Source organism: Chiloscyllium plagiosum, unplaced genomic scaffold (assembly GCF_037043375.1).
Source record: "Chiloscyllium plagiosum isolate Xiang-an unplaced genomic scaffold, Cpla_swu_hap1 HiC_scaffold_110, whole genome shotgun sequence".
In the NCBI taxonomy this organism is placed as follows: domain Eukaryota; kingdom Metazoa; phylum Chordata; class Chondrichthyes; order Orectolobiformes; family Hemiscylliidae; genus Chiloscyllium; species Chiloscyllium plagiosum.
The window spans coordinates 233,921-249,578 of NW_028270249.1; the positions used below are offsets into that span (position 1 = coordinate 233,921).

Consider the following 15,658-nt stretch of genomic DNA (forward strand, 5'->3'; position numbering starts at 1 on the left):
TCACCCAGTTTACTTAGCACCACCCTACCCTCTCCCTCCCCACCCACAACCTCCACCCCAGAGCATGTTCATCAGGGATCGGGAGACACAGAAAGTCACTGTGTTTGTGTTGCTATTTCTGCGTATGTGTGAATGTGTGTCTCTCGCTCTCTCCCTCGCTCTCGGTCTTTCCCTCTGTCAATGGACGTCTCTGCGACATTGGGCAGACATGATCAGTTCTTCGAACTCTGTCTTTCTTGTCAGTTTGTGTGTCTCTCTTTCTTTCCCTTTCTCTTTCCATCTCTATATCTATGTTTGTTTATTTCTCTCTTTTTGTCTGTCTCTGTCTTCCTCTGTCCCCGCCTCTCTTGCTGTCTCTGTCTATCTCTCCTGCTCCCTATTACTGTTCTCTTTCTCTCTCACCCTCTCTCTCTTCCCCTCGCTCTCTCTCTCTCCCCCTCACTCTGTCTCTATTTCTTTCTTTCCCCCTCTCTCTCTCTCTCTCTCTCTCTCTCTCTCCCTCTCTCTGTCTCTCTCTGTCTCTCTCTCCCTGTCTCTCTCTCTCTCTCCCCCTCACTCTGTCTCTATTTCTTTCTCTCCCCCCCTCTCTCTCTCTCTCTCTCTCTCTCCCTATCACCCTGCCCCTGAGCTCGGGGCGAAGTCAGTGAATGATAGTTCAAGCAGCAGCAGCAGCAGTTTCTGAAGCTAAGATGGAGCCTCTGTCTCTGTAGGGAGCGAGCAAAGGTGTCCCTCACCTTCCAGACTGAGCCACGTCTGTACCATGAGTTTCCACACTCAGTGCAATGAGGACAGCGACTGCGAGGGCTGGCAAACCTGCTGCAATACCACCTGTGGGAATAGATGTGTCTTCAAGTTCCTGTCCAGACGTAAGGCACCACTTCTGTTAAGCTCTGTGTATCATCCCACTGGCTACAGGTATCGAGCCAGGAGGGTTTGTTGGTGGGACAGTGTGGTGTGAGCTGCACCCTGTATCTAACCCCATGCTGTCCCTGTCCCTGGGAGTGTTTGATCGGGGGGATGGTGTACAGAGACCTTTACTCTGTATCTAAACCCATGCTGTCCCTGTCTCTGGGAGTGTTTGATTGGGGGACGGTGTTGGGAGACCTTTACTCTGTATCTAACCCCATGCTGTCCCTGTCCCTGGGAGTGTTTGATCGGGGGGATGGTGTACAGAGACCTTTACTCTGTATCTAACCCCATGCTGTCCCTGTCCCTGGGAGTGTTTGATCGGGTGGATGGTGTAGCGAGACCTTTACTCTGTATCTAACCCCATGCTGTCCCTGTCCCTGGGAGTGTTTGATCAGGGGGATGGTGTAGAGAGACCTTTACTCTGTATCTAACCCCATGCTGTCCCTGTCCCTGGGAGTGTTTGATCGGGGGGATGGTGTAGCTAGACCTTTACTCTGTATCTAACCCCATGCTGTCTCTGTCCCTGGGAGTGTTTGATCGGGTGGATGGTGTAGAGAGACCTTTACTCTGTATCTAACCCCATGCTGTCCCTGTCCCTGGGAGTGTTTGATCGGGGGGTTGGTGTAGAGAGACCTTTACTCTGTATCTAACCCCATGCTGTCCCTGCCCTGTGGGAGTGTTTAATCGGGGGGATGGTGTAGGGAGACCTTTACTTTGTATCTAACCCCATGCTGTTCCTGTCCGTGGGAGTGTTTGACCGGGTGGATGGTGTAGGGATACCTTTATTCTGTATCTAACCCCATGCTGTCCCTGTCCCTGGGAGTGTTTGATCGGGTGTATGGTGTAGAGGGGGCTTTATTCTGTATCTAACCCCATGCTGTCCTTGTCCCTGGGAGTGTTTGATCGAGGGGATGGTGTAGAGAGACCTTTACTGTGTATCTAACCCCATGCTCTCCCTGTCCCTGGGAGTGTTTGATCGGGGGGATGGTGTAGAGAGACCTTTACCCTGTATCTAACCCCATGCTGTCCCTGTCCATGGGAGTGTTTGATCGGGGGGATGGTGTAGAGAGACCTTTACCCTGTATCTAACCCCATGCTGTCCCTGTCCATGGGAGTGTTTGATCGAGGGGATGGTGTAGAGAGACCTTTACTCTGTATCTAACCCCATGCTCTCCCTGTCCCTGGGAGTGTTTAATCGGGGGGATGTTGCAGAGGGAGCTTTACTCTGTATCTAACCCCATGCTGTCCCTGTCCCTGGGAGTGTTTGATCGGGGGGATGGTGTAGTGAGACCTTTACTCTGTATCTAACCCCATGCTGTCCCTGTCCCTGGGAGTGTTTGATCGGGGGGATGGTGTAGTGAGACCTTTACTCTGTATCTAACCCATGCTGTCCCTGTCCCTGGGAGTGTTTGATCGGGGGGATGGTGTAGAGAGACCTTTACTCTGTATCTAACCCCACGCTGTCCCAGTCCCTGGGAGTGTTTGATCGGGGGGATGGTGTAGAGAGACCTTTACCCTGTATCTAACCCCATGCTGTCCCTGTCCCTGGGAGTGTTTGATCGGGGGGATGGTATAGAGAGACCTTTACTCTGTATCTAACCCCATGCTGTGCCTGTCCCTGGGAGTGTTTGATCGGGGGGATGGTGTAGAGAGACCTTTACTCTGTATCTAACCCCATGCTGTCCCAGTCCCTGGGAGTGTTTGATCGGGGGGATGGTGTAGAGAGACCTTTACTCTGTATCTAACCCTATGCTGTCCCAGTCCCTGGGAGTGTTTGATCGGGAGGATGGTGTAGAGAGACCTTTACCCTGTATCTAACCCCATGCTGTCCCTGTCCTGTGGGAGTGTGACCCTCTCCATGTGTCCTGATGTGACTGTCAGTTTGTTCCTTCCAGCGACCCAGTGCCCTGCCTCCACCCGCTTGGACCCATTCTGTGAGATGAAGTTGGGAGACGTGTGTCAGAATGACACTGACTGCCATGCCTGGTCATCCTGCTGCGATGCCACCTGTGGAAAGAGATGTGTACCTCGTTTCCTCATGAGCCGTAAGTGATCAGTGTGTCTCTGTTAGATCAGAGACTATGGTGTGGTGATTACAGTACATGGCAGTGTGGGCAGGGAGCTGGGTGTGTGTGTCTGGGTATCAGTGTGGGTGTGTGGGTGTGTGTGTGGGTGTGTGTGTGGGTGTGTGAGTGTGTGAGCGTGTGGGTGTGTGTGGGGTGTGTGTGTGTGTGTGTATGTGTGTCTGTATGTGTGAGTCTGCGTGTGTGCATGTGTGAGTCTTTGTGTCTGTGTGTGTGTGTGTCTATGTGTGTGTCTGTCTCTGTGTGTGTGTGTGTGTCTGTGTGTGTGTGTGTGTGTGTCTATGTGTGTGAGTGTGGGTGGGGTGTGTGTGTGTGTCTGTGTGTCTGTCTATGTGTGTGTGTTTCTATGTGTGTGTGTCTGTGTGGGTGTGTGCCTGTGTCTGTGTGGGTGTGTGTGTGGGGATTTGGGTGTGTGTGTGTGTGTTGCTGTGTGCGTGTGTGTGTCTGTCTATGTGTGTGTGTGTGAGTGTGTGTGGGTGTATGTGTGTGTGTGAGAGAGTGTGTGTCTGTGTGTGTGTGTGTGTGGGTGTATGTGTGTGTGTGTGTGAGAGAGTGTGTGTCTGTGTGGGTGAGTCTGTGTGGGTGTGTGCCTGTGTGTGTGTCTGTGTGGGTGTGTGTGTGGGGATGTGTGTGTGTGTGTTGCTGTGTGTGTGTGTGTGTCTGTCTATGTGTGTGTGTGTGTGTGGGTGTATGTGTGTGTGTGAGAGAGTGGGTGTGTGTGTGTGTCTATGTGTGTGTGTCTATGTGTGTGTGTGTGTGCGCGCGTCCGCGGCATAGGGGGATGTGAGCGGGTGGTATTCAGAGATTCACCTGGAATTGCCTAAATACCTGAGGCTTCCTGAATCCCGGGGCTATGGAGCTGGTCTGTCAGTGATGGAAGAGCCGTGGGAGTCCCTCGTGTCTCACTCGAGCAGATCCAAGGGAGTTGTGTGTTTCCGTACAGCCGTATCCATACTGTCTCTGTGTTGTCCAGGTGATGATACCTGTCCTGCTCCCCACCGCCTGGAGCCCATGTGTGACCTGAAACTCGGAGATCGTTGCAGCGGAGATGAAGACTGTGATGCCTGGCAGAGCTGCTGTGAGAGCAAATGTGGAAATATCTGTATCCCCAGCTTCATGGATGATGGTACGTTGTGGGGATGACACTGTGAGGGAGATGTTGTGGAGAGCAAAAGAGAGAGAGAGAGTGACAGAGAGAGGAGGGGGCACTGGGAAGATGGGACAGAGAGAGGGAGAGAGAGAGAGCAAAGGGAACCAGGAGAATGGGACACAGAGAGAGAGAGACAAAGACACAGAGAGGAGGGGGCACTGGGAAGATGGGACAGAGAGAGCAAAGGGGACAAGGAGAATGGGACACAGAGAGAGAGAGAGAGACAGAGAGAGGAGGGGGCACTGGGAAGATGGGACAGAGAGAGGGAGAGAGAGAGAGCAAAGGGAACCAGGAGAATGGGACACAGAGAGAGAGAGAGAGACAGAGAGAGGAGGGGGCACTGGGAAGATGGGACACAGAGAGCAAAGGGGACGAGGAGAATGGGACACAGAGAGAGAGAGAGATAGAGAGAGGAAGGGGCTCTGGGAAGATGGGAGAGAGAGAGTGAGACAGGGAGAGCAAAGGGGACCAGGAGAATGGGACACAGAGAGAGAGAGAGAGAGAGGAGGGGGCACTGGGAAGATGGGCCAGAGAGAGGGAGACAGAGAGAGAGAGACAGGGAGAGAGAGAGACAGAGGGAGAGAGACAGAGGGAGAGAGAGAGAGCAAAGGGGACCAGGAGAATGGGACACAGAGAGAGAGAGAGAGAGAGACAGGAGGGGGCACTGGGAAGATGGGCCAGAGAGAGGGAGACAGAGAGAGAGACAGGGAGAGAGAGAGACAGAGAGAGAGAGACAGAGGGAGAGAGAGAGAGCAAAGGGGACCAGGAGAATGGGACACAGAGAGAGAGAGAGGAGGGGGCACTGGGAAGATGGGCCAGAGAGAGGGAGACAGAGAGAGAGACAGGGAGAGAGAGAGACAGAGGGAGAGAGACAGAGGGAGAGAGAGAGAGCAAAGGGGACCAGGAGAATGGGACACAGAGAGAGAGAGAGAGAGAGAGACAGGAGGGGGCACTGGGAAGATGGGCCAGAGAGAGGGAGACAGAGAGAGAGACAGGGAGAGAGAGAGACAGAGAGAGAGAGACAGAGGGAGAGAGAGAGAGCAAAGGGGACCAGGAGAATGGGACACAGAGGGAGAGAGAGAGACAGAGAGAGGAGGGGGCACTGGGAAGATGGGACACAGAGAGAGAGAGAGCGATGGATACTGTGTGTGTGTGTGAGAGACTGTGTGTGTGTGTGTGTGTGTGAGAGAGAGAGAGCGAGGGACTGTGAGAATGGGAGAGGCAAACAAAGAGAGAGAGGGGAGCGAAGCAATTGAGGTAGAGAGGCGAGGGAAGAATGAGACAGAGTGAGGGGAGGAATGAGGCAGACAGACTCTGGGTGACATGACGGAGGAATGAGAGAGGGACATAGAAAGGGACATGGAAGGACTGGGAGAGCGGCTGGTGGGAAATATGATTGGACAGATGGTGTGTTCAAACCAGAGAGTAGCAGAGGATGAAGGAGTCCAAACAACTCGAGACGTTACACAGACGAGACTTAGGTTTAGATTTCTATTTTATTTTCACATGTCGTGGAGTAGAGGAATCCAGGAACACAGTGTAAAAGGTATTCTTCATTCTTCATTCCAGCAAGATGGAATTGGTGAGAGAGACCGAGAGGGAGAAATAGAGACAGACAGAAAATCATCCGCCGACATTTCCGCCACCTCCAAACAGACCCCACCACCAGGGATATATTTCCCTCCCCACCCCTCTCCACCTTCCGCAAAGACCGTTCCCTCCGTGACTACCTGGTCAGGTCCACGCCCCCCTACGACCCACCCTCCCATCCTGGCACTTTCCCCTGCCACCGCAGGAACTGTAAAACCTGTGCCCACACCTCCTCCCTCACCTCCATCCAAGGCCCTAAAGGAGCTTTCCACATCCATCAAAGTTTTACCTGCACATCCACTAATATCATCTATTTTATCCGTTGCTCCCGATGCGGCCTCCTCTACATTGGGGAGACTGGGCGCCTCCTAGCAGAGCGCTTTAGGGAACATCTCCGAGACACCCGCACCAATCAACCAAATCGCCCCGTGGCTCAACATTTCAACTCCCCCTCCCACTCTGCCGAGGATATGGAGGTGCTGGGCCTCCTCCACCGCTGCTCCCTCACCACCAGACGCCTGGAGGAAGAACGCCTCATCTTCCGCCTCGGAACACTTCAACCCCAGGGCATCAATGTGGATTTCAACAGTTTCCTCATTTCCCCTTCCCCCACCTCATCCTAGTTTCTAACCTCCAGCAACTCGATCCCCTGACTTGTCCGGACTTGTCCGACCTGCCCAGCTCAATTTCCACTTATCCACTCCACCCTCTCCTCCCTGACCTATCACCTTCATCTCCTTCCCCACTGACCTATTGTACTCTATGCTGCTCTCTCCCCACCCCCACCCTCCTCTAGCTTATCTCTCCACGCTTCAGGCTCTCTGCCTTTATTCCTGATGAAGGGCTTTTGCCCGAAACGTCGATTTTGTCTGTCCTCGGATGCTGCCTGAATTGCTGTGCTCTTCCAGCACCACCGATCCAGAAAGATATTAATGTCCTTCCCCAGCACTGACGCTCCGACAGTGCCTGCTCCCTCAGCAATGACCCTCCGACAGTGCCTGCTCCCTCTACACTGACCCTCCGTCAGTGTCTGCTCCCTCAGCACCGACCCTCCGACAGGGCCTGCTCCCTCAGCACTGACCCTCCGACAGTGCCCACTCCATCAGCCCTGACCCTCTGACAGTGCCTGCTCCCTCAACACTGACACTCCGTCAGTGCCTGCTCCCTCAGCCCTGACCCTCCGACAGTACCTGCTCCCTCAGCACTGACCCTCTGACAGTGCCCATTCCCTCAGCACTGACCCTCTGTCAGTGCCTGCTCCTTCAGCACTGACCCTCCGACAGTGCCTGCTCCCTCTACACTGACCCTCCGTCAGTGTCTGCTCCCTCAGCACCGACCCTCCGACAGTGCCTGCTCCCTCAGCACGAACCCTCCGACACTGCCTGCTCCCTCAGCACTGACCCTCAGACAGTGCCCATTCCCTCAGCACTGACCCTCCGACAGTGCCCACTCCCTCAGCACTGACCCTCTGACAGTGCCCATTCCCTCAGCACTGACCCTCCGACAGTGCCTGCTCCCTCAGCAATGACCCTCCGACAGTGCCTGCTCCCTCAGCCCTGACCCTCCGACAGTGCCTGCTCCCTCAGCACTGACCCTCCGTCAGTGCCTGCTCCCTCAGCACCGACCCTCCGACAGTGCCTGCTCCCTCAACACTGACACTCCGTCAGTGTCTGCTCCCTCAGCACTGACCCTCCGACAGGGCCTGCTCCCTCAGCACTGACCCTCCGACAGTGCCCACTCCATCAGCCCTGACCCTCTGACAGTGCCTGCTCCCTCAACACTGACACTCCGTCAGTGCCTGCTCCCTCTACACTGACCCTCCGACAGTACCTGCTCCCTCAGCACTGACCCTCTGACAGTGCCCATTCCCTCAGCACTGACCCTCCGACAGTGCCTGCTCCCTCAGCAGTGACCCTCCGACAGTGCCTGCTCCCTCTACACTGACCCTCCGACAGTGCCTGCTCCCTCAGCCCTGACCCTCCGTCAGTGCCTGCTCCCTCTACACTGACCCTCCGACAGTGCCTGCTCCCTCAGCCCTGACCCTCCGTCAGTGCCTGCTCCCTCTACACTGACCCTCCGTCAGCGCCTGCTCCCTCAACACTGACCCTCCGACAGTGCCTGCTCCCTCTACACTGACCCTCCGACAGTGCCTGCTCCCTCAGCACCGACCCTCCGTCAGGGCCTACTCCCTCAGCACTGACCCTCCGACAGTGCACACTCCATCAGCCCTGACCCTCTGACAGTGCCTGCTCCCTCAGCACTGACCCTCCGTCAGTGCCTGCTCCCTCAGCACAGACCCTCTGACAGTGCCTGCTCCCTCAGCACTGACCCTCCGACAGTGCCTGCTCCCTCAGCACAGACCCTCTGACAGTGCCTGCTCCCTCAGCACTGACCCTCCGACAGTGCCTGCTCCCTCAACACTGACCCTCAGACAGTGCCTGCTCCCTCAGCACTGACCCTCAGACAGTGCCTGCTCCCTCAGCACTGACCCTCCGACAGTGCCTGCTCCCTCAGCACTGCCCCTCCGTCAATGCCTGCTCCCTCAGCACTGACACTCCGACAGTGCCTGCTCCCTCAGCACTGACCCTCCGACAGTGCCTGCTCCCTCAGCACTGACCCTCCGACAGTGCCTGCTCCCTCAGCACTGACCCTCAGACAGTGCCTGCTCCCTCAGCACTGACCCTCAGACAGTGCCTGCTCCCTCAGCACTGACCCTCCGACAGTGCCTGCTCCCTCAGCACTGCCCCTCCGTCAATGCCTGCTCCCTCAGCACTGACACTCCGACAGTGCCTGCTCCCTCAGCACTGACCCTCCGACAGTGCCTGCTCCCTCAGCACTGACCCTCCGACAGTGCCTGCTCCCTCAGCACTGACCCTCCGACAGTGCCTGCTCCCTCAGCAATGGCCCTCTGACAGTGCCTGCTCCCTCAGCACTGATCCTCCGTCAGTGTCTGCTCCCTCAGCACTGACCCTCCGACAGTGCCTGCTCCCTCAGCACTGATCCTCCGTCAGTGCCTGCTCCCTCAGCACTGACCCTCCGTCAGTGCCTGCTCCCTCAACACTGACACTCAGTCAGTGCCTGCTCCCTCAGCACTGACCCTCAGAAAGTGCCTGCTCCCTCAGCACTGACCCTCAGACAGTGCCTGCTCCCTCAGCACTGACCCTCAGACAGTGCCTGCTCCCTCAGCACTGCCCCTCCGTCAATGCCTGCTCCCTCAGCACTGACACTCCGACAGTGCCTGCTCCCTCAGCACTGACCCTCCGACAGTGCCTGCTCCCTCAGCACTGACCCTCCGACAGTGCCTGCTCCCTCAGCACTGACCCTCCGACAGTGCCTGCTCCCTCAGCAATGGCCCTCTGACAGTGCCTGCTCCCTCAGCACTGATCCTCCGTCAGTGTCTGCTCCCTCAGCACTGACCCTCCGACAGTGCCTGCTCCCTCAGCACTGACCCTCTGACAGTGCCTGCTCCCTCAGCACTGATCCTCCGTCAGTGCCTGCTCCCTCAACACTGACACTCCGTCAGTGCCTGCTCCCTCAGCACTGACCCTCAGAAAGTGCCTGCTCCCTCAGCACTGACCCTCAGACAGTGCCTGCTCCCTCAGCACTGACCCTCAGACAGTGCCTGCTCCCTCAGCACTGACCCTCCAACAGTGCCCCATCCCTCAGCACTGACCCTCCGACAGTGCCTGCTCCCTCAGCACTGCCCCTCCGTCAATGCCTGCTCCCTCAGCACTGACACTGCCTGTTCCCTCAGCCCTGAACCTTCCTCAGTGACCCACTGACAGTCATGCCTCCGCCAATCTCCCCCTTTCCCCTCCTCCTGTAATCTCCATGTTGTTGTGTTGTAGATGAGGAAGGAGAGTGCCCTGATCCGTCCCGGGTGAAGAGGCATTCGAATGTGTCGTGTGTGACAGATGAGGAATGCGGGAGCTGGGAACAATGCTGCGACCTGGGCTGCGGAAGGAAATGTGTTTACAGCAGCTCACTGCACAGTAAGGACAGTGTGAAGCCAGACCATCAGAGGGTCTTCCCATGGACAATGTGGTATCACTGCACTGAGAAACCCCCTCTCACTCTCACACTCACATATACACACACACACACTCATATAGATAGACACATACACACACACACACACTCATATAGATAGACACATACACGCACATATACACACACTATATACACACACACATGCGCACACTCTCATATATACACACACACACACTCATATAGATAGACACATACACATACACGCACATATACACACACTATATACACGCACACATGCGCACACTCTCATATATACACACACACACACATGCACTCACACACTCACATCCACACACACATTCACACGCTCACGCACACACTCATATATACAGACACGCACGCGTACATGTACACAGATACATGCACACAGTCACTCACAGACACGTACACACACACAAACACACACACGTACAAAGACACACCCACAAAGAGACATGAGGTCTCACACACACACACACTCACACTGACACACACTCACACTGACACACACACACACACTCACATATGCACACACACACACACTCACACTGTCACACACACACGTGCAGTATCACACACACACACACACACACACATGCGCGCAGTATCACACACACAGTGATGCAAATGGCCAAGCCTGTGACCCTCTGCTCTGACTGAGGTGGGATTACAGAGGAGGCCTTTCACTGCTGTGTCTATGCTGACTTCTCTTAAAGTGACATCTGTCTCCTTCCAGCACTCACACTCTTCCTGACCTTTTCCCTTGTCCGAATCTCCAGGACCTTTGTGCTCCCTCAGCCAGCACACTGGAGGCAATGGAGCACTGTCTGTGAGCCCAGCTCTAACCAGGGATGGAGAAGGAGGTGGTGTGGCTTTGGGTGGTAATGGGGAGGTGGTTGGACGGGGGGGTGCAGTGAGTTATTGTCCCTGGATTTGACTTTGGAGGAGTCTGGAGGCCTGTGTCTGTAAAGGAGGGTGGTATGCTCAGATCAGGCTCTGTAATAATGTCTCATTATCTATGCCCACACAGAGGGAGAGTCACAGTGCCCACACAGCCGTACCCTGGGCAAGGTCTGTAACATGACGTTGGGAGATGAGTGTGAGGCAGATGCTGACTGTGACCATTGGCAAATGTGCTGTGACGCTGGCTGTGGAAAAAGATGCGTTTTCCGATTCTTCAAAGGAGGTGAGGGGTCATCTGGTGATGGTTGTGGGGTGGGGGGATGTTATGGGGGGACACTGGATAGGGGAGCATGACATCTATATATAACCCAGTGATGGGAGTGTTTGATTGGGTCAGTGTAGAGGGAGGTTTCCTCTGTATCTTACCCCATGCTGTCCCACTCCTGGGAGTGTTTGATTAGGTCAGTGTAGAGGGAGGTTTCTCCTGTATCTAACCCCATGCTGTCCCACTCCTGGGAGTGTTTGATGGGGACAGTGTAGAGGGAGGTTTCCCCTGTATCTAACCCCATGCTGTCCCTCCCCTGGGAGTGTTTGATGAGGTCAGTGTAGAGGGAGGTTTCTCCTGTATCTAACCCCATGCTGTCCCACTCCTGGGAGTGTTTGATGGGGACAGTGTAGAGGGAGATTTCCCCTGTATCTAACCCCATGCTGTCCCTCCCCTGGGAGTGTTTGATTAGGTCAGTGTAGAGGGAGGTTTCTCCTGTATCTTACCCCATGCTGTCCCTGTCCTGGGAGTGTTTGATGGGGACAGTGTAGAGGCAGGTTTCCCCTGTATCTAACCCCATGCTGTCCCTCCCCTGGGAGTGTTTGATTAGGTCAGTGTAGAGGGAGGTTTCTCCTGTATCTTACCCCATGCTGTCCCTGTCCTGGGAGTGTTTGATGCGGTCAGTGTAGAGGGAGATTTCCTCTGTATCTAACCCCATGCTGTCCCTGTCCTGGGAGTGTTTGATGGGGTCAGTGTAGAGGGAGTTTTCCCCTGTATCTTACCCCATGCTGTCCCTGTCCTGGGAGTGTTTGATGGGGACAGTGTAGAGGGAGGTTTCTCCTGTATCTTACCCCATGCTGTTCCTGTCCTGGGAGTGTTTGATGGGGACAGTGTAGAGGGAGATTTCCTCTGTATCTTACCCCATGCTGTCCCTGTCCTGGGAGTGTTTGATGGGGACAGTGTAGAGGGAGATTTCCTCTGTATCTTACCCCATGCTGTCCCTGTCCTGGGAGTGTTTGATGGGGACAGTGTAGAGGGAGGTTTCCCCTGTATCTAACCCCATGCTGTCCCTGTCCTGGGAGTGTTTGATGGGGACAGTGTAGAGGGAGGTTTCCCCTGTATCTAACCCCATGCTGTCCCTGTCCTGGGAGTGTTTGATGGGGACAGTGTAGAGGGAGCTTTCCTTCCAGGTTAAAACAATAAGGAGAGATGTATTCTTTACACTTTGCTGTGTGTATGATCGTTGGGGACCATGTAGACTGAGAGAGACTTGCTCAGTTTCCATCCTGTCCATCCGGAGGTGTTTAACCTGAGACTCTGACTGAGCTTTAACCCAGTCTTTTCCCTTTCCTTCTGCTCTCCAGAGAATGGGAGCTGCCCAGATGCCAGGCGCCTTACCCCGATGTGCAATGTTAACTACGGCCAGGAATGTACAAATGACGATGACTGTGATCTGTGGCTCTCGTGTTGTGAGGCCGGATGTGGGAAGAGATGTGTCCATCGGTATCACAAACACGGTGAGGATGACTGACCCTCCCATCCCCCCCTTTAGCAAACACTGCACACGCCTGGTGGAGACAATCTGTCTGAGGCAGAGACCCCTCTCTGTCCCAGGAACCCAATCTCCCTGCCCCCTGCAGTTGGAGTATTCAGTTTGAGGGTGTCCCCTCTCAGTAGGAGACTCCATCCCAGGTCCCAGCTCATCCAGAGCCATTTCAGGATCATTCCCAATGGGAGCGAGTCTCCCCCAGTCTACTATATCCCATTGGAAAGCCAGCCCCAGTCTGCCCAATCCTGTCGCCATCAGCTTGTACCCATTGGAAGGTGCTGCTCACAAAACTGACACCCATTTGCCACCCTCTCTGTATTCCCCATTCCCATTTCCCCCAGTCCCAGCTCCCCCCATCTCCCATTTCACCTTACTCACTGAGCTGTCATGTTTGGCCAAGTCAGAATGGAAACCAGTGTGAAACCCTCCCTCCTCATTGTCACACTGCCATACCCAATCTACCCCTTTGTCTCCAGGCTTCCCCTTGTTTTTCCCTGGATCATCCCCTACTCCGTATAACCAGGGCGGTGCTGAATTTCCATCCGGCCTCTCACTGAATTCTGATCTGACCCGAAAACAGGAAAGCGAGACGCAGAGTGTCCCAAACCATTCCAGATGCGACATATCTGTGACCGGGACGATGCCGAGGAGTGTGAGGTAGACGAAGACTGCGCAAGGTGGAAGCAGTGCTGTAACGTCGGGAACTGCGGCAAACGCTGCGTCTATGGGGTCCAGAGGCGAGGTAAGAGAGGGAGAACTCATCTCTCAAAGAGGAGAGTGTACGAGAGAGGTGCAGTTCTGTGAGGGAAGAGAGAGATGCCCGTGAGTGAAGGAGAGGGGTTAGCTCCCGGTGTGTGTGGGAGTGGAGTGTGGTCCCTGTGTGTATGTGAGAGAGGAGAGTGGTCCCTGTGTGTGTGTGAGAGGAGAGTGGTCCCTGTGTGTGTGTGTGTGAGAGGAGAATGGTCCCTGTCTGTGTGAGAGGAGAGTGGTCCCTGTGTGTATGTGAGAGAGGGGAGTGGTCTCTGTGTGTGTGTGAGAGGAGAGTGGTCTCTGTGTGTGTGTGTGTGTGTGGGAGTGGAGTGTGGTCCCTGAGTGTATGTGTGACAGGAGAGTGGTCCCTGTGTGTGTGTGAGAGGAGGGTGGTCTCTGTGTGTGTGTGTGGGAGTGGAGTGTGGTCCCTGAGTGTATGTGTGAGAGGAGAGTGGTCCCTGTGTGTGTGTGAGAGGAGAGTGGTCCCTGTGTGTGTGTGAGAGGAGGGTGGTCCATGTGTGTGTGTGAGAGGAGAGTGGTCCCTTTGTGTGTGAGAGGAGAGTGGTCCCTGTGTGTGTGTGTGTGAGAGGAGAGTGGTCCCTGTGTGTGTGTGTGAGAGGAGAGTGGTGCCTGTGTGTGTGTGAGAGGAGAGTGGTCCCTGTGTGTGTGTGTGAGAGGAGAGTGGTCCCTGTGTGTGTGTGTGAGAGGAGAGTGGTCCCTGTGTGTGTGTGTGTGAGAGGAGAGTGGTCCCTGTGTGTGTGTGTGTGAGGAGAGTGGTCCCTGTGTGTGTGAGAGGAGAGTGGTCCCTGTGTGTGTGTGTGAGAGGAGAATGGTCCCTGTGTGTGTGTGAGAGGAGAGTGGTCCCTGTGTGTGTGAGAGAGGAAAGTGGTCCCTGTGTGTGTGAGAGGAGAGTGGTCCCTGTGTGTATGTGAGAGAGGAGAGTGGTCTCTGTGTGTGTGTGAGAGGAGAGTGGTCTCTGTGTGTGTGTGAGAGGAGAGTGGTCCCTTTGTGTGTGAGAGGAGAGTGGTCTCTGTGTGTGTGTGACAGGAGAGTGGTCCCTGTGTGTGTGTGTGAGAGGAGAGTGGTCCCTGTGTGTGTGTGAGAGGAGAGTGGTCCCTGTGTGTGTGTGTGAGAGGAGAATGGTCCCTGTGTGTGTGTGAGAGGAGAGTGGTCCCTGTGTGTGTGAGAGAGGAGAGTGGTCCCTGTGTGTGTGAGAGGAGAGTGGTCCCTGTGTGTATGTGAGAGAGGGGAGTGGTCTCTGTGTGTGTGTGAGAGGAGAGTGGTCTCTGTGTGTGTGTGTGAGAGGAGAATGGTCCCTGTGTGTGTGTGAGAGGAGAGTGGTCACTGTGTGTGTGAGAGGAGAGTGGTCTCTGTGTGTGTGTGAGAGGAGAGTGGTCCCTGTGTCTGTGTGTGTGAGAGGAGAGTGGTCCCTGTGTGTGTGAGAGTAGAGTGGTCCCTGTGTGTGTGTGAGAGGAGAGTGGTCCCTGTGTGTGTGAGAGGAGAGTGGTCCCTGTGTGTGTGAGAGGAGAGTGGTCCCTGTGTGTGTGTGAGAGGAGAGTGGTCCCTGTGTGTGTGAGAGGAGAGTGGTCCCTGTGTGTGTGTGAGAGAGGAGAGTGGTCCCTGTGTGTGTGTGTGAGAGGAGAGTGGTCCCTGTGTGTGTGTGAGAGAGGAGAGTGGTCCCTGTGTGTGTGTGTGAGAGGAGAGTGGTCCCTGTGTGTGTGTGTGTGAGATGAGAGTGGTCCCTGTGTGTGTGAGAGGAGAGTGGTCCCTGTGTGTGTGTGTGAGAGGAGAGTGGTCCCTGTGTGTGTGAGAGAGGAGAGTGGTCCCTGTGTGTGTGTGAGAGGAGAGTGGTCCCTGTGTGTGTGTGAGAGGTGAGTGGTCCCTGTGTGTGTGTGAGAGGAGAGTGGTCCCTGTGTGTGTGAGAGGAGAGTGGTCCCTGTGTGTGTGTGAGAGGAGAGTGGTCCCTGTGTGTGTGTGTGAGAGGAGAGTGATCCCTGTGTGTTTGTGAGAGGAGAGTGGTCCCTGTGTGTGTGAGAGAGGAGAGTGGTCCCTGTGTGTGTGAGAGGAGAGTGGTCCCTGTGTGTGTGAGAGGAGAGTGGTCCCTGTGTGTGTGTGTGAGAGGAGAGTGGTCCCTGTGTGTGTGTGAGGAGAGTGGTCCCTGTGTGTGTGAGAGAGGAGAGTGGTCCCTGTGTGTGTGAGAGGAGGGTGTTCCCTGTGTGTGTGAGGAGAGTGGTCCCTGTGTGTGTGAGAGGAGAGTGGTCCCTGTGTGTGTGTGAGAGGAGAGTGGTCCCTGTGTGTGTGTGAGAGGAGGGTGGTCCCTGTGTGTGTGAGAGGAGAGTGGTCCCTGTGTGTGTGTGAGAGGAGAGTGGTCCCTGTGTGTGTGAGAGGAGAGTGGTCCCTGTGTGTGTGTGTGAGAGGAGAGTGGTCCC

General features: G+C 55.2%; 1 protein-coding gene across 1 annotated transcript in view; it reads left to right on the forward strand.

Annotated features, from left to right (window-relative positions):
• The window catches only part of LOC148134080 (uncharacterized), a gene marked incomplete at its 3' end in the record, with an annotated part of 104,952 nt that extends 91,731 nt beyond the window's left edge, over positions 1-13,221 (forward strand). The window contains exons 33-39 of the mRNA XM_087985696.1: positions 711-866; positions 2,805-2,954; positions 3,967-4,119; positions 9,582-9,725; positions 10,793-10,948; positions 12,295-12,447; positions 13,060-13,221. Of these exons, the coding sequence (XP_087841822.1) occupies positions 711-866; positions 2,805-2,954; positions 3,967-4,119; positions 9,582-9,725; positions 10,793-10,948; positions 12,295-12,447; positions 13,060-13,221 (1,074 nt within the window). The remainder of the gene's footprint in view (positions 1-710; positions 867-2,804; positions 2,955-3,966; positions 4,120-9,581; positions 9,726-10,792; positions 10,949-12,294; positions 12,448-13,059) is intronic.
• Positions 13,222-15,658: the final 2,437 nt, after the last annotated feature.